The 22935-nt window shown below is 41.6% G+C and overlaps 2 protein-coding genes across 3 annotated transcripts in view; both read right to left on the bottom strand.

The window, feature by feature from the left end:
- SERPINI2 (serpin family I member 2) overlaps positions 1–7211 on the bottom strand; it is a 54624-nt gene extending 47413 nt beyond the window's left edge. For both annotated transcript variants that reach the window (XM_068280957.1, XM_068280956.1), the window contains exons 1-2: positions 7187–7211; positions 2200–2493 (exon numbers count right to left, since the gene is read on the bottom strand). In XM_068280957.1, coding sequence (XP_068137058.1) covers positions 2200–2461 — 262 coding nt within the window. In that variant the 5' untranslated portion in view covers positions 2462–2493; positions 7187–7211. The remainder of the gene's footprint in view (positions 1–2199; positions 2494–7186) is intronic.
- Positions 7212–15443: 8232 nt separating this feature from the next.
- The window catches only part of WDR49 (WD repeat domain 49), a 144977-nt gene continuing 137485 nt past the window's right edge, over positions 15444–22935 (bottom strand). Inside the window, exons 17-19 of the mRNA XM_068280948.1 lie at positions 22183–22289; positions 20262–20408; positions 15444–15654 (exon numbers count right to left, since the gene is read on the bottom strand). Of these exons, the coding sequence (XP_068137049.1) occupies positions 15509–15654; positions 20262–20408; positions 22183–22289 (400 nt within the window). The 3' untranslated portion in view covers positions 15444–15508. The remainder of the gene's footprint in view (positions 15655–20261; positions 20409–22182; positions 22290–22935) is intronic.

Genomic DNA, 22935 nt, shown 5'->3' on the forward strand with positions numbered 1-22935 from the left:
TTACAGGACTCATGCACAAGAAATTACTGTGGCCATCTTGTGGCTTAATAGTAAAACTACATCCAAAACATTTTTCATATACAAATACACTTTTACACTATAAATTAACTCATTACCTCCCACACTCCCCAATGTATTTATTTTTTCGTAATGAAAAGAAAAAAAAAATACAATAAAAAAAAAACATAAATAGTTACCTTAGGGACTGAACTCTTTAAATATTTATGTCAAGAGGGTACAACACTGTTACTTTATAAACTATGGGCTTGTAATTAGGAATGGATGCAAAACTGAAAAAAGGCACCTTTAGTTCCAAATAAAATATTGGCACCAAACATTGTTATAGGGACATAATTTAAACAGTGTAATAACAAATAGGCAAATACATTTCATGGATTTTAATTACAGTAGCATGTATGATTTAAAAACTATAATGGCCGAAAACTGAAAAATAATGATTTTTTTTCCCCACATGTTTTCCTATTTTCCCATTAAAACACATTTAGAATAAAATAATTCTTGGCATCATGTCCCACCTAAAGAAAGCCTAATTGGTAGCGGAAAAAACAAGATATAGTTCATTTCATTGCGATAAGTAATAATAAAGTTTTAGACGAATGAATGGAAGGAGCGCTGAAAGGTGAAAATTGCTCTGGTGTTCAAGGGGTAAAACCCCTCAGTTGTGAATAGAATAATTTATATATTTGTAATAAAATAAATAGCCTTAAAAATGTATATATTTGTAATAAGATATATAGCCTTAAAATCACGTACACATTAATAATATTATAAATAGAAAAAGGTATATATGTATATAATAGAATAGATAGCCTTACAATCACGAACGCATTAAAAGTCTTAAAATAACGGTAATATTAAAAGCAATATATTAGTAAGTTAATAAAACTATAATTGACACATTATAAGTGTAAAAAACAAAGTTAATAGCAAAAGCGATGTATTTGTAATAGAATAAGGTTGAAAACGATATTTAAGCATTATACGTATGAAAACGAATATTTAAATGGTAAAATTAGTGTAAACAATAATTTACTTGTTACAGCCCTGAAAGCAAAATTTAAAAACGGAAAAAATAAGTAAAAGCTCCTATAAGTGAAATTTAAAAACGAAAAAATAAGTAAACCACACAGTTAAAAGGAACTTGTAAACGACATTTGTAATAAACCTTATTCTGTAAACGAAAACTTTTTTTAACACGATCCCTGCAACCGCTATTTCTCGGGCGCCCAATTTTCCTGTCGGGCGCCCAATAGCCGATATTTTGCATTGCAGTCTATGGCGGCGCCCTTTTTGTCCACTAGCCATATGCGCCCTTTTTTTTACTGCTTCCACCACCACCTGTGTTCTCAGTGCTGACATGAAAGTGTGGACTGGCTAACATACAAGTACTGTACTATGAAGGCACAGGGGACCTCTGCCCTTGACCGTCTCAAAAGATTAATTATAGGCTTTGTTGTTGTGTACAGAGCTCCACAAACACACCCTGAACAGGCATATCCAGACAGTAATCATTGACATATGCTGCTTGGTAATCTCTAGTGATAATCAAATTCTCCTGACATGTAAATCTCAGCTGACCCAGGGAGGAAATTAAAATCTAGCTTGTGAAGGCCTCTAGCTGCTGGTTAATCAGCTAGCTGTCAGGTGACTAATTGGCAGCTGCTGGCCTTTACAGGCTTGTTTTGTTTACCTTCCTTGAAATTCACGTTAGGCGAATCAGTATGACTACAGCATAAAACGTTATTTGTGGCACCAATGATGGCAAATGCCAGCCAGGTCATGGTATTCAGCACAGGCACTTGTTATTTAAAAATATATATTATTTGTTTGAAAGCAGGAAGGCAGTAACTCATCGCACCGAGCCAACACTGTGAATGGATAGTACAGACTGTCCCACAAAGACCATTAGTAAATCCAATTTTTGGATGTATTCACCTATGATTGATATCCTGTCCAAAAGATGATTGCAAAACAAATAGCCTGCAGTTACAAGCCCATCTTTCTCATGTCTCCTGAGCTCTATGCTCACAAATAGCCCACCGACATAAGAATACTACTGGCTTTAGAAAGGGCTGACCCCATTTGCTGACAGCATAAAGAAGCATTGATTAGCCTTCTTGTCTCTAGCAAACAGCGTGTAGAAAGTGCAGATGTGGGATTAATAAAATGAAGACTCACTTTCTTGATTTCCCTGCAGTTTTAGAACTTCCTTTATTTGTTGTGATGTTGCTCCTCTCGCTCCCAGTTTTATCATTCCTAGAATCAAAGTAGCGCCAAGTGGGGAAAAAATAATGTTCTCTTCTGTGTCAAGTGAACGTATTGCCCGCTGCAGATCCAAAGCAAACTCGGTAATAGTGTCTCCCCAGAGCCTTGGAGCTGCGCTGATTACACCAGCTCCAGCCAGAGTCACAGCAAGCAGCAGCACAAGGGGTCTCCTCATTGTAATGTAAGCTCCAAGTGCTCTTCTGGGCTCTGAAAAGGACACAGGAAAGGAAAGGATGTTACACGGCTGAGATTTTCTTTTTACCTCTTAACAGTTACCAAGTTCATAAAGGAGAGGAATGTCTTTTAGTAAATACATTAGCCATTGTTATAATCCATCCTTGCTCACTATAGATAGGAGCTTCCCCAGGGGGTTTCTTTACAGGTGTCTAACAGATTTTTAAAGTACAAATATATTGTGCCCTGTTTGGGAAAGGAATTCATTGTGGGCACCTGTGCAGGTATTTCCTGACATTATTAGCATTGCCAGCTTATTAGCAATTTGTATGGTAGAAAACCATGTGTGGTCACTGTTATTATGGATCACAACAACTGCCGGCAGAAGTCCCCCCCCCCCCTCAAGTGTGAGTATGCCCTGTGGGGGGCATCTGGAAGCCCCCTTTAGCAGGGAGGTCACCAGATATTTGCATCCTTCATGTAGAATGTATAAAGTGGCTAAACTTCGAAAGAAATTACATTAAATCCCTTTAAAGTGGGATTATACTTCCAAAACTAACATTTCAATAACTACTCTTATTTATATTATTATTATTATTATTATTTATTGAATTTATAAAGCGCCAACATATTACGCAGCGCTGGACAATAAATATATACAATGATACAAGGATGACAGACATAAGGTTATACAACATAGAACAAAGTTAAACATGCAAATTGTTCAAAATACATGATCGTGTGATATGGGCTGGTTAGGTAGGCCCAGTAATACAAGTACAGGCTGTCATAGGACAGGAGCACACAATCCTGTAGATTACACTAGGGAGTGGAGGACCCTGCCAGAAGCTTACAATCTAAAGGGTGGGGTGGAAACACTAGGTGGGGCTGTTAAAAACTCATTAGAGAGTTACTGTGCGGTAGGAGGTGGGTAGGCCATCCTAAAGAGGTAGGTTTTAAGGGCTTGCTTGAATGTGTTGAAAGAGGGAGCAAGTCTGATGGGTGGTGGAAGGGCATTCCAGAGGGTGGGGGCAGCCCTTGAGAAATCCTGCAGGCGGGCATGGGAGTGTGAAATGCGTGGGGTGGTGAGGCGAAGGTCGTTGGAGGATCGGAGGGGGCGACCTGGTGTATACCTGTGAACGAGCTCCGAGATGTAGGTAGGGCAGGTTTTGTGCACAGATTTATACGCCAGGCATAGAATCTTGAAAGTTATCCTGAAACGGATAGGGAGCCAGTGCAGGGATTCACAAAGGGGAGATGAGGATGCGGAGCGGTGCGAGGAATGGATGAGTCTTGCAGCCGCGTTCATCACTGATTGAAGGGGGGCAGTGCGTTTCAGGGGGAGGCCAGAAAGGAGGGAGTTACAGTAATCAAGGCGGGAGATGATTAGGGCATGGATGAGCAGTTTGGTCGTGTCTGGGGTTAAGAAGGGGCGGATCTTGGAGATATTACGGAGGTGGAAATTGCAGGCTCTGGTGATGTTTTGGATGTGTGGGATGAAGGAGAGGTCAGAGTCCAAGGTGACACCCAGACAGCGGGCCTGGGAGGTAGGGCGAATGGTTGTGTTGTCGATAGTGAGGTGGAAATCTGGGAGGGGTGCAGCAGCATGCGGTGGAAAGATCAGGAGCTCAGTTTTGTCTAGGTTAAGCTTCAGGAACCTAGCTGACATCCAGGAGGAAATTGCTGAGAGACACAAGGAGACCTTGTTTATGGTGGTGGATGAGAGATCGGGGGTATGGAGATAAATCTGAGTGTCATCTGCATAAAGGTGATAATTGAAGCCCAGGGAGGAGATAAGCTTGCCAATGGAGGAAGTGTAAATGGAGAAAAGAAGGGGGCCTAGAACAGAGCCCTGGGGGACCCCAACTGCGAGGGGTGCAGGGGTTGAGGAGGAGCCATTGAAGGAAGTGGTGAAGGAGCGATTGGATAGGTAGGAGGAGATCCAGGCCAAGGCAAGGCCATGGATGCCCATGGACTGTAGTGATTGGAGGAGGGGGTGGTCAACAGTGTCAAATGCTGCGGAGAGGTCAAGGAGGAGCAGGATGGAATAACTGCCTTTGGCCCTGGCAAGGATAAGGTCGTTGACCACCTTGGCAAGGGCTGTTTCAGTTGAGTGTGCAGGTCGGAATCCAGACTGTAGGGGGTCAAGTAGGGTATTGGTGTTGATGTATTGGGTAATGCGTTGGTGTACTAGGCGTTCAAGGAGTTTAGAAGCATAGGGAAGGAGGGAGATTGGGCGGTAGTTTGAGGGTAGGGATGGGTCGAGTGAGGGTTTTTTCAGCAGGGGAAGTACAGTGGCCTGTTTGAATGGTTTGGGGAAGGTAACCTTTTAAAGTATGTAAAACTATTTTCCTTGTAGAGAGGAGTAGGAGCTAGCTTACCTCTTGTCATCAGCAAAGGCAAGAATCTCCCTATGCTTGTGTCTTCACTCTGCCCCCTCCCTCTGCTGAATAGACCCCCCCCCCCGGTAACAGCTGATTTACTTCAGCAGAAAAGGAGCGGGGCAGAGTGAAGACACAAGCACAGGGAGATTCTTGCCTTTGCCAATGACGGCAATGTGTCTGTTGAGCAGAGGGAGGGGGGCAGAGTGAAGACACAAGCAAATGCCTTTGCCAACGACAAGAGATAAGCAAGCTTCTACTGCTCTCTGCAGTAAACAAACAATATTACACACAGGGAATACTTTCAAATGTTCTTTATGTAACTAAGAGTAGTTACTGGAATTTTAGTTTTGGCAGTATATTCCCACTTTAAAAAAAAAAATCATGTTGTCCCGGCACCATAATCCATGTCTCCTGAGCTATCCCAATTGTAATTCTCTGGAATCTTCAAGTAAACCATAACTGCAAGCCCTATAAGCCCTATCTGCACTACCGCATGATGAAAAGCATCTTTGAATCTCTTGCAGTGGCTACCCCTATTTGTCTACAGATATGGACCAAGGAGAATCCTCAGAAGGATGGCTTTACCAGCCCTGACTAGCTTGAATGCAGCAGATCAGAAAAATGTTCCTATTTTTTCACCTAAGAGCTCATTTGATTGTGTATACACAGCCTGCTTCTGAAAGGGTGCTTTATTAAGGCTGGTAGAGTGAAATGGTGGAGAGCTGGAGGTCAATGGATGCAGCATCTCCCCTTCCATTGCAACAGTGTGATGCTATTTTGGAAAGATGATCATCACCCACATTCTTTTTGGGTAAATAAAAAAAAGTTTTTGGACTATGCACTATTTATTTAAGTGGAACAACTATCTGTAGTCCATTCTACAAGAGCATATGCTACACGTTGCAGACACGCTGCCTTGTATGTATATGTATATGTATTCACTGAGCTTAGCAGTACGAGTTGAAAATTGCAAAACAAGAGGCAGAGTGTCATATAACAGATTTAAAGGTAGAAATATCATATGGTCACCCACCACCACCACTCCACCCCAAACAAAAAGATGACACTTTTTAGATAATACATTAGAAAATAGTGGAGGGGAGATTCAACATCAGCATCAATGTGAAAAACATATGTAACCGTATTAAACGTATCACTACATGTATGTGTTGAGTAAATTCTCTGTTACTTTAGCATACAAAAAGGTTTTGTTTTTTTTATGGCTCTAAGTACCTGTACTCCCATATGATATTTTAACTTTTTAAATATTTTATGACACGACACTGGGGCATCTACAACTTGCAGTATTACTTTGACTGTCACTTTTGATCCAGTTTTTTAAGGTTTTGCCATAATAAATGAACACCACAATGTGTAGACTTTATACAAAAACAATACAGATACAATGCAGACATTCTAATGAAAGATAAAATTACAATCTTCACAGATCAGCAAAAACAGCTTATTAACAAATTAATCAAAAAGATTCGTACCTTAAAGGGAACCTAAACTGAGAAGGATATGGATTTTTCCTTTTAAAATAATGCTAGTTGCCTGACTCTCCTGCTGATCCTGTGTCTCTAATACTTTCAGCTACAGCCCCAGAGCAAGCATGCAGATCAGGTGCTCTGACTGAAGTCAGACTGGATTAGCTGCATGCTTGTTTTGGGTGTGTGATTCAGCCACTACTACAGCTAAAGGGATCAGCAGGGCTGCCAGGCAACTGGTATTGTTTAAAAAGAAAAATCCATATCCCCCTCAGTTTAGGTTCCCTTTAAGCCCAATCTACACGATACGATTCATTTTACGATTCGATTACGATTCGATTTACGATTCGATTAAATCCAACATGTCCGATCCTGATTCGATTAGATTCAATTCGAATCGCATTGAATCGAATCAGGATAGGACATGTCGGATTTAATCGAATCGTAAATAGAATCGTAATTAAATCGTAAATAGAATTGTATCGTGTAGATTGGGCTTTATACTGATAGGTTATTCGTAAACGAACATAGTATAAACCCAGGACAACCCACAAAAAGTGGACCTGAACTCTTGCACATGGACAGAAGGAAAACAGAGAAATGCACCCTGTATGTATTTAGAGAGTTAACCTGTCTATTTCCCCCTCATCTGTGACTAAGAACAAGTTGTAATATGATCCCTTAGCTGGGTCTGCTGCCTGCCACAGCAGAAAGCTATTTGGTAGACACAGGATGTTAACAATATGCCTGCTTCCATAAAAGCAGGAGGTAGATAAACTGCAAATTTATTGCAGGATTTGTATCAGCTGTAACAAAGAAATGTTTTTCTTTTAAGGTTATCATGCTGTTGCTTACCTTTTAGAACAGAGAAGAAGTCTGAGTTCAGGTCCGCATTAACTGTGAACCGTTTCCTTCTGGGCATTAATAAACCCACTTGTCCAACTTTGTATCACACTCTCTAGGCCAAAGAAATTTCTTTCGGAATCAGATTGCTACTTACTTTGTATTATAGGATACTCACTTGGTGAAAGCGCTCTGCATTCCCCTGACAAGAAAAGTAAATGTCTCTGAATGCAGAGGGAACTAGTGCAGCCGTTTAATCTGTCCAGCCAATGATTAATTTCTTAAATGTCAGGGTATGTTTGTTGACATAGCTATCTTGCAACATTAAACCAAGCTAAAATTTTACTTTGGAGCGCAAGTGTAAATTTTGGACTTACATTATGTGATAAAGTTTGTTAAACCTGAACAAATTTCAGCTGCTTTAAAGAGAAATAAGTTAATTCCAACTTTATATAGGACAAAGGAAAACAAAAGCAACTCCACAAGGAAGGAAAAAGCTTGTTCAGCTTGCAGAAGATGGAGTGCCCATTCTTGAACTTCTGTATTCTGTTGCTTTATTTCTTTGTAGAGTTCTGAATGAGTTTGTTTCACAAGAAAGTCGGTATCAAACATCTTAGAATGTGTACCGCAGACTTTTGGCCATGTAAAAATGCTGGTACTTCAGCTTTGTCAGCCAAAACAAGCATTAGATCTTGCTTCAGAAGGTAACTTAGATATGAGAGCTCTATAGACATGCTGTTTGGCTCCTAGGTGGTTAGGGTTGAAACAGGTTAATTGGGCGCACAGCCCATCCAGTATATTGGCGCCGCCATAGAGAATTCTTTCCTTTTTATTTTTGCACCCACTTTTGAGTATAATAATAATAGTACCTACATGTCTTAGAGCTCGTTCACGTCATACACGCTTCCGTGAACATTTGGAAGTGCGTATGATGTGCGACATGCAAGAATGGCAGAAGGACATAGACAGCCCTTCTGCCATTCACATCAAAGGTGCTACGCAGTAGTACAATGCGCTATGATGTGCTTGCGTACTGCTGCATGCTTTCTGCCCGCAAGCGCAGAGCTGACCCATTCACTGACATGACAGGATTCAATTCTATTCAATTCAATGTGCCATTGTTTTGCAATAGCAAATCGAATTGAATCGGATCTAATCCCGATCGGACATGTCGGGTTTAATTGGATCATAAATAGGATCGTAAACGAATCACACAAAGAATCGTATCGTGTAGGTTGGGCTTTATGTCCATATTGTCGAGTAAAGCAAATTTTATGTGCATGTTTTTGTTACTTGCCAGTAGAAAAAAACAAAGTCTTGTAAAAGTAATACCTTTTTTGTTATTTGCCAGGAAACTGCAGAGGCTGGAGGAAACCCACACAAACATGGTGAGAACATATCAACGCTATGCAGGCAGGGTCTTGGCTGATATTTAAAGCACTGCTATCCACTATGTCATAGTGACATCCTTTATCTTGATCATACTGATTAGATCTTCTGGCTTGTTATGAGAATCTCTGGCCACCACATCCCTACATTGCTTCCCTCCCACACATTGACTGGGAACATAACATAAATATTTGAATTTCCTGCCTAGTGCTTCCCATTGGTCCACTGGCCCTAGTTGTAAATCTAAATGTGCATTGCAGTGACGTTCAGTTAAGCTCCAGTTTAAAGGGAACCTCAAGCAAGAGGGATATGGAAGCCACCATTTTTTTACTTTTAAACAATATCAGTTGCATGGCTGCCCTACTGATTTCTTTGACTGCAGTAGTATCTGAATCACACACCTAAAACAAGCATGCAGCTAATCCTGTCAGATACATCTGATTTGCATGCTTGTTTAGGGTCTATGGCTAAAAGTATTAAAGGCAGAGGATAAACAGAACAGCTTTTTAGCACTGCACATGTGCAGGGACAAGACGCAGAGACTCTGCCGAGAGCCGGAAGAGGACGGGGCCAGAAGGGGTGGTCGTGTGTGCGTGCGCGGCTGGTGGCGTGTGCACGGCGGATTACTGACAGACCTAGCCTGTTTTTAAACGGGCTAAGGTCACTAGTAGATAAATAACAATTTATCAAAATAGCCATAGAAAGCTGTAAAGCCTTACATAATGAATCATTATTAGACTCAGCATTAAAAAAAATGTTTTTCAGACAATAACATTAAAGTATTTGCATGACTACGGAGATGCAAGTATCAATATTGTGACTGTAAGTTAGTAAATACAGTATACATATTTGCAGTAAGATGCGTCACATATTCATTTCTAAATAATTGCATGTAAATGATTAGAAGTAGATGTAACCAGTATAGCCACTAGGTGGAGCTCTTACATGTATCTTCAAAAATATACACACATATACAGTACTGTACATTATACAGAATAAGAATTATTACTATACAGAAGCTTTAGGAATTTGTGAAAAGATGCTGTAAAATGTGCTTATATTTTTTTTTAAAAAGAGCATAAATATTTTTTTTCCACTATAAAAATAAATAAATAAATAAAAATAAAGTATTTGGTGTGGCCACCCTTTGCCTTTAAACAGCTTTATTTCTACTAAATTCATTCACTGTCTGTAAGAAATTCAGGTGGTTGCACACATGTAAAACACACCACAGCTCTTCTGTGTATCTAGGGCTGTCTCAGTGGCTTCTGTGTATTCATATAAGTTCTGAATCCCTTGCGATAAGGACACTAGAGCGCCCATTTCATCTCTCCTTGCTTTATGAGTTTGTCTGTATTTTGGTCATTGTCCTGCTGCAGTATGTATATATAGGTCCAAATAGACGCCTCTCTGATAGTATGGCGTGATGGGTAAATCTCCCTATATTTATTAGTATTAAGACAGAAGTCTCATCAGCGGTAAACCGCCGCATCCCCGCCGAAAAACGAGGGCTGCAGACCTCCCAAAACCCCGGGCAAACATTCACGACCAACTAGGTCGTGCATTGTGCTGCCCTGAAATGCAGAGCTATGAGCTGTAGCTCTGCCTCTTCTGCCGTTAATCGCCGCACGGATCGCCGCCTCTCTTCACCCCTCTCTGTGAAGTGAGAGGGGCGGGGAGAGGCGGCGATGCACCGCGATTGACATCAGAAGAGGCAGAGCTGCAGCAGAGAGCTCTGCCCCTTCCTGGAAGCCCTGGCCAGATTCCCCCCTGGGGATTTGGGGGGTCTGCAGCCCTTGTTTTTCCGTGGGAATGCGGCAGTTTACCACTAATGAGAGTACTGAAGCGAATTAAAAGGTAAATGTAGCAAAACATTTTTGCTTCAGACTCTCTTTAAAGATGGTAGCAACATTTTGCATACACTGGAACAAAAACAAAATAGAAGCATTTTCTGTTTCTTGGTTTATTATAGAATTCACCAGTGGAATTACAGTGCAATCATGAAAAAAAAAAAAAGATCAATTGGCAGCACAGTGGCATAGTGGATAGCATAATTGCCCCTGGTCCCGGGATCAAATCCCAGGGAGGGAACTATCTGCATGGAGTTTGTATGTTCTCACCATGTATTTTGGGTTTCCTCTAGGCACTATGGTTTCCTCCCACATCCCAAAAACATACAGATTATGTTAATTGGCTACCCCATAAAAATTGTTCCTAGACTACAATAGACATAGGACTATGGTAGGGATTAGATTGTAAGCTCCTCCAAGGAACAGTTAGAGAAAAGACAATATAAACACTCTGTAAGGTGCTGCAGAAGAAGATGTCGCTATATAAATACTAAGAATTAAAAATAATTTTAGAATAGCGCTTTTGAAAGAGGCCCTTTGCGAGCATTATGTTTGCAAACATGGATCTGTACATATACACAGCAGTGTTACCTCCTCCTTTTGAGGTCCCCTCCAACAACCCTGCCACTCCATCAGTCATTGGCTATGCTTTGTATTAGCCTGCTGAGCAATTCCCCCTACAATATGTAAAGTAGTCCCTAAATTAGTGAAGTGGTGAGGGTACCAATAGCTGTGGTAGAGAAGGTTGGAGCTGTGGTCCATGCGAGTGTCCATTCGATGGATCCGGACTGTTGAGGGATCCGATAGGCCCCTCTAACAGCACTATTGTAAAGCTCAACTATAACTATTTTTAGAAACCTGTAATTACTCTGGGTATTTTTGGAGTCTGACTCTCCTTTGTGTAACTGTCAGATAGGAATCATTAAGCAGCCCATAGACACAAATCGATTTTCCCTTTTGATTCCCTGTACATTCGATCACTCTAATTGAATTGGATAGGAAGCGATTCCTGTAAATGTTTGCTCAATCGATTTAAACCAAAAATCAATCAGAAGTATCAATTCAATAGGGCGGAAAATCTTGATCTGGGGCATGGCAGGAGTAGATAGACAGTATGTAGAATACACTCCAGGCCGGATTTATACTTTTAGCGCCCCTAGGCCAACTTCCTTGTTTCTTTCTTTAGCCCCCTCCCTAACCATGGCATATGCAGCCTCCTAATTCCATGTGTTCTACTATCCATGTACAACATCACCTCTTTTTCATGCACAGGCCTCTTGGGCAGCAGCACCACTCTTTCATTTCTTGCTCCCCATTATCAGCCTCCTTTTTCAATTTCCCCTTTTGATGACCAGCCGCCCTCTTGGGATGCAGGGGGCCAGGGCCAAGGCCTTTCTGGCCTTTGCCGAAACCCAGCCCTGAATACACTGCATCAAACATCACAACACTGCAGTTGGGTTAATAGATTTCTTGCTGGAATCCATTAGAAATTGATATGCTGTGTGTGGTAGGATTCACTTCATACAAAAAGGAATAAATTGTTTTAGAATATTGGCTGGAAATCTATATGTGTATGGCCAGCTTTAGGGCTGGAACCCACTAAAGCGATTTTTTTAGTGTTTAGGGAGCGATTCAAAATGCTAGTGATTTCCCTAAATGCTCATCTAATGGTAATGGATGAGCTAAATTCCACTGGAGCGATTGCGATTAGCAAAATCGCTATTGCAGGACATGCAGCATTTTGGTGTTGTCAGCGTTTGCGTTAGCGTTTGTGTTTCTGCAATGTAAAGTATATCAACGATGGCGTAATTGCTCATGAATCGCTACATATAGCGATTTGAGTGCGGTTTTAAATGAATGCAAACTGTAAAAAAATTATGATACAGTATATTGAAAGGACCAATCAGAATTTAAATCACTAATCGCAAATCGCCTCACAATCACTGGCAAAAATTTTTTTTTTTTAAACCTCTACCAAAATCTCCAGAAATGCTCAAGAAATCGCTTACAAACGCTAGCGATTGTGATAGCGATTTGCGATTTGTAGTGAGTTGCAGGCCTTAGTCTTCAAGAGATGTGAAAAGTCTAAAAATGATTCCTCAAATCTGCAACCAATATATTTCTTTTGGGCAACTGGCTTTTTTTAAAGATCAAACTAAATATTAAAGCTCTTTTCTATGGTTGCTATTGCACGGTGTAAGCTTATTTTATGGATTTCCGCTCATAATATCTAAATTCTTTATGTAAAATGATATGATAAATCTAGGATTTTACAGTGACAATAATGCAGTTGTTAAAATTACTGGGCAGTGGATAATTTGGCTGTCTGCAGCATTTTTTCATTCACGTGTCAATATTTTTGCTGTCAAGGGATGCTGGACAACAGCACTCAGGAGAGACTATTACACTAATAAGCTGCACAAAAGGTTCGAGTTCATTATTTCCAATACTTTGAAGAAAAGAGTTACTCATATGCTCTGCAGGATTGGAGAAATGCGGTAGTGTGGTTCTTATTCTCTCATTTGCAGAAATCTTTCCATTCATATGCACGGATGATAATGGGAAGCCTCAGTTCCACTGGGAAAACAAGCTATCCCCTGTGGATGAACATATACATTAGAACAGGTTTTAGCAAATCCTGTTGCTTCTTTATGCAGAAATACAAGAGACTACCAGGAAATGCCAGAACAGGATCATCCACAAGGCACACCAGGCTGGTGCCTGGGGCCTAGCGGGTGTCAAGGGACTGTAACACATCTCAGCAACGTTCCCACGGCGACTCCGGGAGTTGGTCTGGATGACCGGCTTCTTCCTTCGCTGGTCCTGGCTTCCTGCTGAGACTGTGCAACCCTGCAGATGGACACAGCCATGCACTCCCATAGGCGGAGGCACGTGGCCACGCTCCTGTCTTATGCACTTTGGCGGCGCTATTAGCAATTAAGTTGGTCACTTTCTCCTTGTAGGGCAGGGGCTGCTGGGACCTATAGTTGAGGCCTAATTAGGCTCAGGGTATATAAGTGTGCCTCTCCCGGAACCCCTCAACCTGCCTTGCCTTGTGCTACTTTGCTGGGTGTGAATTTCTATTATTGGACTTCTATGTACAACCTTGCCTTGGCTCTCAACCTTATTAGTTGATTGTCGCCTGGACCGACCTTGGTACTGTACTCGACCTGCCTCTGTCTCACCCCCTGGAACCATTTCATATATATATATATATATATACACACACACACACACACACCATGTATGACCACTGGACAGTTATTGGATAGATTACCGGGTGCTGGGACGACACACTTTGTCATCCCACAGGGTGAAGACTGCGGAGGAGACTGGGGCATAGGAACTGAAGTAAGATGGGGGATGCAGCTGCCAACTCCTTTGATCCTTCTCCTATGTCAGCTTACCAGAAACACTAAAATGAGGAACTGAATCTATTACCGTAACTTGCTTTGGGCCCCATTTTATGCTTATCCTTCTCTGGGAAATGCACTGTGGTATTGCGGCCTGCTGAAACACGTGATCAGTATTGTATGAAGAGTCTTATGGGATGGCTAACTAAGGTCAGAGAACACTGGTGAACACCGAGCAGCGCTACTGAAAGATTGGTAAGTTATCCGATTTTCAATTTCAGTCTCTGGCACATATCCACAGAGAGAAAACTTTTAAAAAATAAATAAATTCAGGGTGTCCAAAATTGTATTAATCTTTCAGCTTTCCTGAACAAAAACAATTTGTAGACACTATAAATGGTCAATGAAAGGCAAATAAATTTAACTTGCATTTAAAGGGACTCCGAGCAGTGCAGAAACTATGGAAAGATGCATATCATTTTAAAGCTCTCTTTCCCCTCTTTCCAATGATATATAAACCGCCGCCCTACGCCTTTTAGTTTTCGCTATTTTTGTGATTGAAATTGCCGCGGCCGCGATTTCAATTGCGAAAATAGAGAAAACTAAAAGGCGTAGTGTCGCCAGAAAGAGGAGAAAGAGAGCTTTAAAATGATATCCATCTTTCCATAGTTACATTGTATTACACAGGGCGACTTTTTCCTAAAGTCAGCAGCTCCATTCTGCTGAATGGAGCTGCTGACACTGGGGAAAGTGTCGTCCTGTGTAATACAATGTAACTATGGAAAGATGGATATCATTTTAAAGCTCTCTTTCTCCTCTTTCCAATGATATATAAACCGCCGCCCTACGCCTTTTAGTTTTCGCTATTTTCGTGATTGAAATTGCCGCGGCCGCGATTTCAATTGCGAAAATAGAGAAAACTAAAAGGCGTAGTGTCGCCAGAAAGAGGAGAAAGAGAGCTTTAAAATGATATCCATCTTTCCATAGTTACATTGTATTACACAGGGCGACTTTTTCCTAAAGTCAGCAGCTCCATTCTGCTGAATGGAGCTGCTGACACTGGGGAAAGTGTCGTCCTGTGTAATACAATGTAACTATGGAAAGATGGATATCATTTTAAAGCTCTCTTTCTCCTCTTTCTGGCGACACCTAAATCGTCGCCCTACGCCTTTTAGTTTTCTCTATTTTCGCGATTGAAATCGCGGCTTCGGCAATTTCAATCGCGAAAATAGCGAAAACTAAAAGGCGTAGGGCGGCAATTTATATATCATTGGAAAGAGGAGAAAGATAGCTGTAAAATGATATGCATCTTTCCATAGTTTCTGCACTGCTCGGAGTCCCTTTAAATGTAATGCATATTGGTTTCAGTTTGCAAATGGGCCAATCAAAATCAGCAGGAAGAGCATTTGACTGATTGGCCCAGTTCCAAACTGCATAGACTATGCATTAAACTTATGGTGCCCATACATGGTACAATTTTTTCATTTTTTTTTTTCAATTAGAATATTTTGTTCGATTATTCCGCTAGATCGAAAATAAAGATTTTTTTCAACATGTCCGATTGGAACTTTAGAATTTAATTATTTTTTTTACAATAGTAAAATGTGAATCCCATATGACAGATATTAACAACAAAACATGTTTTTGATATAAATATTTTATTTACAGTGTCTAGGATTGAGTACAGAGGATCACCTGCTATTTCTGACTAGTCTGTGGCTCTGGGCAACTTTCACACTTTGCTATTTTTCCTTCTGTCTTGCTGCTTTCTTGTTTCTTTTTATCCTGGGCTCTGGAAACATTTTGTCAGTTAGTTGTTTTGCTTTTAGTTCGCGTTCCAAAATTTCTCTTGGGAAGAGGCTTCCTTCGTCAAATGCAGCTTTCAGTGCTAAAATAGCAACAGAATTACATTTACATTATTCATGTGGCTGGCACATGGCCAAGAAGTCTTTATTAACACCAAGGCTTGCTAGACTGACCCAGTTTTACATTGTTATCTCCTCTCACTCTTATCTGTGACAGTGTGACATTCTTATAAAATGAAGGACAGGGTGATGCTCAAGTGAACAGAACCTTTCAGTGAATTAGTGCATTTTCTGTGTCGTTTCAATCAACCCATCTTAATGCTTCAGCTAATCATTTTGCTTCAGTGGTGAGGACCTCATTATCATGAGATTTGGCTCATAATGGTAGTTTTAGGCACTGATTCTAGAACCCGATAAGACAACTGTAGTTTTTCAATTCAAAGCTATTGTGAAAGCTATGCATACTTATGAAAGAGGCACATCTAGAAATGGGCGCAAAATAACGGCAATAGTATATCGGTAATTTTACTGATATTTTAATATCCACAATAGTGGAATACCGATAACTTTACTGATATTTTACTATGTCCTAACCTATTCTCACACATTCTATTAATACCTAAAACTAACCTTAACCCCCCCACACCTAACCCTTAAGACCGCCCTCACACACACCTAACCCTTAAGACCCCCCCTTCCCCACGCCTAACCCTTAAGATTCCCCCCCACACCTAAGCCTTAAGACACCCGCCATGCACACCTAACCCTTAAAACCCCCCTCCCCCCCACACCTAACCTTTAAAGAGAAACCGTGGCCAAGAATTGAACTTCATCCCAATCAGTAGCTGATTCCCCTTTTTATATGAGAAATCTATTCCTTTTCACAAACAGATCATGAGGGGGCTCTGTATGACTGATATTGTGGTGAAACTTCCACAAGAAACTCTGAGGACCGTGGTACTCCTGGCAGTTTCCTGTCTGTGAACCTTGTTGCATTGTGGGAAATAGCTGTTTATAGCTGTTTTCAACTGCCAAAACAGAAAGCAGCAGCTACATCACCTGCCAACAGTAAAAATGTCACCATGTGATAAATGTCAGAATGTAAATCAGGGATTTAAAAGATTTTACAATGGGCAAACACTGACTAAATCATTTATACATAATTATTGTAAAAATGAAGCACTTTTTTATTACATTATTTTCACTGGAGTTCCTCTTTAAGACCACACCCCAAACCATTAAGACCTCCCCTTCCCCCTCCCCAGTCTTATGCTTATCAGGCACCCAAATGTCCCTTTAATGCCAATATTTTAATGGGCACCCTGTGCCCATTTTCCAGGAGTGGAAATGTAGTTGCCTGCGGCGCCTGATAAAGCCTTGTGCCCATTGCCGCTAATCTAATTTCTTCACTATAAGGAGAACCCTGGTGCATACTGTTAAATTTGGGTGCACCGGCTATGGGCTTACACCCATAACCGGTGCAATACGGATTCTCCTTATAGAGGAGATTTTACATTAGCATCATACCGGTGCCCAAATCTCCTTGATGCTTAATTGGTCTAACCACAGTGTCTTGCTTGGCCCAGTGAGTTGCATGGTAATAAACTTCAAAGGTATCGAGTGCTACCCAATCCCCAAAATATTCAAACAATCAGATTGCACCACCATTTAGACTCTTTACCAATTTTCCTTTTTTTACATATACAAAAGTCGTTGCAGTCTTCGTCTAAACCCCATCTTGATGTGCTTCCTCTTCTTTTGTTGATCCTAGAGTGGCTCATCTCTGATGTTCCTAGAAGTCTTCTGTTACCTGGCCTGGAGAACCATGTCTTATTGATTTATGCTGGTTTCCACTCGCATCTTGTCAGCTTGCTTGTAGCTGTCTTGTCCTATGTTAACTTAACAGATGCTTTTTGGGAGGCAGGAGGGGTCGCAACATAAGAAGAGAGTGTGGCAGATCAGCGGGGAGGGGGGGGGGGGAAATCCCCCCCCCCACCTCACCTCGGGCTCTCCTCTTAGAGCTCCCCCTCCTGCAATCATTAGTGGAAGCGGGCGGCGGCGGCAGGCTGGATACATACCTCCATCGCGCAGGAGGTCTCCGATCAGTAAGAGCTTCATGTTACTTTCTGTATAAACAGGAAGTAGCATGAAGCTCTTACTGATCGGAGACCTCCAGCACGATGGAGGTATGTGTTCAGCCTGCCGCCGCCGCCCGCTTCCACTGATGATTGCAGGAGGGGAATGCCCCCCCCCCGATCTGCCACACTCTCCTCTTATGTTGCGACGCCTCCTGCCCCCCAAAAAGGCCCTGGGCAGGCCAGGGGGGGCCCGGGATTAGTTTTTGCAGGGGGGCCTGGGGATTTCTAGTTACGCCCCTGCTTGCAACCAGTGAAGTTATCCCTCTGCATCTCCCTGCTACATCATCCTGCCACAGCTATAAATATAGGAAGAGTTGAAAATTGAATGAAATAGCTTGAAGAGGATGAACACTGAAGACAACTTCTCTTCAATCACCATAGAAGCAAGCTAACAAGACAGACGAGGATGGTAGCTTCAATTATCATGCCAAGATTCTTCAAGCAAGTGGACAGAAGACTTCTAGGAACTCTGTGATCAACATAAGAGCTAAGGTGCCCATACACTTGTAGAATCCCCTAGCAGTGATCAAATCTGCGAATGTAATCCTCAGTGCTGTTGTGACACCCACTCCTGCTGCTGCAGCCTGCAATCACCCAGTGCTCAATTGGTACACAGTGTCCACCACCAAAGGACAAACCACAGGCTAGGCTCAGTAGATTCAGCAACAGGGGGTTACATTTTTATTTCACAATCTTCATATATTAAAAACAAATCACTTACATTGTGGGTCCATGCAAACTGGACCCTCACTGCATAAACACACTTATAAGGTTTTTGCACTGACAGTTGTCAAGTGCACCTTATTACACATCAGGGTGGTCTTTGATAGAGATAGCCCGTCTCTCCTTCCCTGGCGTTTGGGTGCCCAGTGGTAGATTTGCAGCTGATCAACAGACCCCTGGCCTCCACCCCCCCCCCCCCCCCCATCTAAAATATTGCTCCTCTGGCCCATGCAGAGTGTTGGCAGTCGAAACTGCACTCATCTGCCTGCCGGCTCGCTGTTGTGTCCTTTCTAAATCCCTGCTGGCGCACCTGTATTTCTGCCCTGACCTATATGAGGTCCTGTAACATACATGCCACCAGCTCACAGGGTACAGACATTCTGGCAGCGATGGAGAAAGGGCACAGGAGGAGTGCACCAGCAGATAGGTGAGCATGTGCTCCACTGCTAGCACTCTGCACAGCCCAAGAGGAGCACATGTTATATGGGAGAGACCTGGGGACCCTGCAGGCAGTGACAGCTCCACAGATTTTCAATAGACTTTATGCTGAAATCTATGGAAAATCTGTGTACAATGTGTGGCAGCATACACACCAAACCTGTGGTGTTTCACCTTTTTTTTGTCACATGCCACAAGGAGAGAAGACACAAGGAAGAGGAGCACCACGGCATGGAGAAAAGACACTGGATATGGGTGGAGGCGCGCCAGTGGGCCATGTATTAGTGTATGGCCACCTTAAAGCGGAACTTAAAGGTCCTAAAAAATAAGAATTTCACTTACCTGGGGCTTCTGCCAACCTCCTGCAGCTGACCTGCGCCTATGCCGTGACATACCGATCCTCTGTTCCCCCGCCGCGGCTCACTTTTCTTCTGATAGTGGAAGCCAACTTCTAAGTCGTCGTCCACTGCGCCCTGGCCGCTTGTATCCTTGTACGCAATCCCATGGTCATGAGCGTCGTGCACAGGTGCAGTACTATAAAATCTCTACTGCACTGGCAACGGGAGTGTGAACGAGGTTTCGCATGGCCAGGGCCGCGCAGGTGCAGTGGACACCGCCTGCAAAAGGGAAATTGAGCTGTGGCAGGGGAACGGAAGATAGTTATGTTACGTTGCAGGTACAGGTTGGCTGCATGGGGCTGGCAGAAACCCCAGGTAAGTGAAACTCTTATTTTTTTAGGACCTTTCAGTTCCACTTTAAGTGTAAATGATAGCATTAGATGGAATGTGGATGGAGACTGTCTTAATCCTTAAACCCTCTCTTTAAAACAAATCTGAACTGAGTAAAATTATTTTAAAATAAACACATGATGTACCTACAAAGGAATACTACATATTTACCTCGCCGTCAGTTCCTCTCAGAAGTTCACCATTTTCTTCTAACAATGATTCCTTCCAGGTCTGTTAAGATTTTGGCAGAACTGAAATATATTAGTTGCTGTCAGTTATAACTGAAAAGACAACTGATGAGAAAGGTAATGTCCATGTTTCCCTATGGCTCAAGTGAGCGAAATTACAGTTTAACAGTGTGCCAACCAGAAAGTTGCTATGGGGTAATGGCCATTTTCAAAATGGAGTACTGAAAATTCCATTAATCACAGTGTACAAACAGGACGCAGGAGAGGAGATAGAGGTTGAGCAGTAGACTACACGGGAGGTAACTATTATTTTGACTTTTAATTTTCAGTCCAGGATTGCTTTAAGGATTAAGATGCTTCCCAGGCACATTCCATCCTTCACAGACTCATGTACTTCCATTTTAGGTATATTCAAACCTATGCAGACACATCCTTCTGCTGTCTTTTTTGCACTCTTGTACCCTCTTGCACTTACTTTCTGAGAAGGTAGGGAGTTCTGCAGTTTTAGAAGGACCATCTTCTGTCTTTTCTCCAAAGTATTTATCAGGGTTTATAATAAAATCAGGTTTGCTCATTTCCAGAGTATCATGCAGAGAACCTATGTTCAACAAGCTGAAGGTACCTGAAATCATACACAATGAGATGATGCATTACAAAAGCTCATTTATTGAGCAAAATCGACTGTATACAAGGTCAACAGGGTACAAAATACATGACAAAGCGATTTTGGGTTGGTTCGGTAGGCCCCGTAATACAAATACATGGTGGTCATAGGAAAGGACCACACGATCATGTAGAATACACTAGGGAAGGAAGTACCCTGCCAAAGGCTAAGGTTAAACTATTTCTCTCAAATGACTTTTGTTTCAAAATAGTAATCGCTAGGTCATGTGGAAGCTGTTGTCTCTCTTTTAAGCTTGCACTCTTTTCCCCAATACATGATGGGGCAGTAAAGCATTCTGAACATAAAAGCAGACTTAGATACAATAGAAGGACAGTAAGGCTTTACAAAGAACATTGGACTTCAAGGTAGTAATGTCACCCGACATTTTATTCGCACATCTCCACTCCAGCAGACGGGGTCTACCATAGTAAAGTTGTGTAGTAGGTCACAAAAGCTTCAGAAGAGCATGAACAGATATGGGTTTTGTAGTGTATGCTTTATAAAGGTTTGTACAAGCTGGTCAACAAGATGGAAAAATGGTCATGAACGCATTAGGTTCAGATATCACCAATAAAGCTAGCTGCATAGAGTTTGCAAGGGTTCCCTATGTTTGTGTGGGTGTTCACTGGGCCAACTGGTGTCCATCTCAACCAGCTAATGGAGCGTACACACCTAATAACTGATTTCGCCCATCAGGAACCGGACAAAAGCCCCTTTGGGCAACATCGCTGGGCCGGCCTGTACAGATGTGTGTCAGCTGTGTAGCTGACAACACATTCTGCTGTTATGCGGGGGTTCAAAGGGATGACAGAGCGGCGCATGCATGACGTCAAGTGGCGGGAGGGGGCCGGGGCAGCGGCATCTTCAAAGAGGTTGGCCTCCGCTCAGCCAAGTTAATTTACTGGGCGGATCACTTGCCAAGCAGCTGCTGCTAGTCGGGGGCTTTGTACAAATGCCAGCCTATCGACTGAGACGGTTGGAATCTACCACCTTGGTCGACGTTAGATGTGTGAATGAAAGTGTGTTTGTGTTTTTTGTGTGTGTATATGTGTGCACAGACATGCACATACTGCATGATTGCTGGGGGCACCTGATTTTGACATTTTTGTTAGACAGAGTTCTGTAAACTGCTAAAAAAATAGTAGTGTAATCAGTAGCATAAAAATATATTGAAAAAAAGATATTCATAATAATATATGTCCTGACAGTATGTAATAGTAGTGATTATCTTTCTGTAACAACAGCTACTAAATAGGTTATTATTAGGTAAAGACTTCATTCTCCAAGGTCTTCATATATGGTCGATTATAAATAGCCCATTTGCCTTTGTTTATTCACTAGCAAATGCTTTTTTTCTGTTGTATTCTCTGTGACATCAGGAAGAAATATTAAATTTAGATATGCCTTACTTTTAGACTGCTAGGATAGAGCTGTTTTCATAATTCAGAAATGAATGTGAATTATTTACATCAATATTCATAACATTTCTTGTATTTTCTGCATGCTTTTTGCAGGTCTTTGTTAAGGTCTATGGACAGTATTTTTACATTAGGCTTCAGGTTTCCTTACTAGATTAATGAACCGTTTTCCATGGACACAAATAAAAAAAAAATGCCTTTAAGAAGCATTGTGGCTGGTAATATTTTATTTATGATAGTAAGTATTACAGTAAAAATGTCATAAATGTAATATGCATCAAGCACAACAAAAATGTCATTGGCATAGCACTTACCGATAGTGTGCAGGACTGAATCCCCAATGAAGTCTGAATGCAACTTTTCTCTTAATGCGTTTTCTCTGTATTTTTTGCCTAGGATTGTGTTTTCCCATGGACTGGTTCTAAATAAATAGAAAGATTTTGAAAAAGGTAATATGTGTTTATACTTTTGGTCGCATTGTCGTACAGTCATGGGCAAAGTTTTGAGAATGGAAGAAATACTGGTTTTAGCAAAGTATGTGCATATAATAATTGTGTTAGGATTCTGATAAGGATCCTGTTAGAAAGGGTGCCAGATATAAACAATATTGAGGTTATTGTTTAGTAAAATGGGCGCCAGGATATCATGTAAAATATTGTTTATAAAACTAATATTCTACTCTTCCCCACTGTAACCTCTATTTTTACATTTAGTAAAATATGCACCAGTAAAAGTGATTAAATATTGTTTAACTAATGACCTTAGCCCGTTTAAAAACAGGCTAGGTCTGTCTCTGCATGCCTGCCGCGCACATCTGCCTGTCGCGCACGTCTGCCGCGCGCACCCGTAACGCAGGAACAGTTGCCTATTATTATATAGGATTTACCATATAGTTCTACTTCATTCATATAGGAAAATATCTTTAATACTTATACCAATATTTTACTATAACCTAACCTCTCCCCACTCTCACACAGAGAGAACATACAAACTACATGCAGATTGTAATACAACTATTTACAATTCTAGATAGAGTCCTAGTTATATCACAGCTGAATGCTTCATCG

The sequence above is a fragment of the Hyperolius riggenbachi genome, chromosome 4 (assembly GCF_040937935.1).
Source record: "Hyperolius riggenbachi isolate aHypRig1 chromosome 4, aHypRig1.pri, whole genome shotgun sequence".
Lineage (NCBI taxonomy): Eukaryota > Metazoa > Chordata > Amphibia > Anura > Hyperoliidae > Hyperolius > Hyperolius riggenbachi.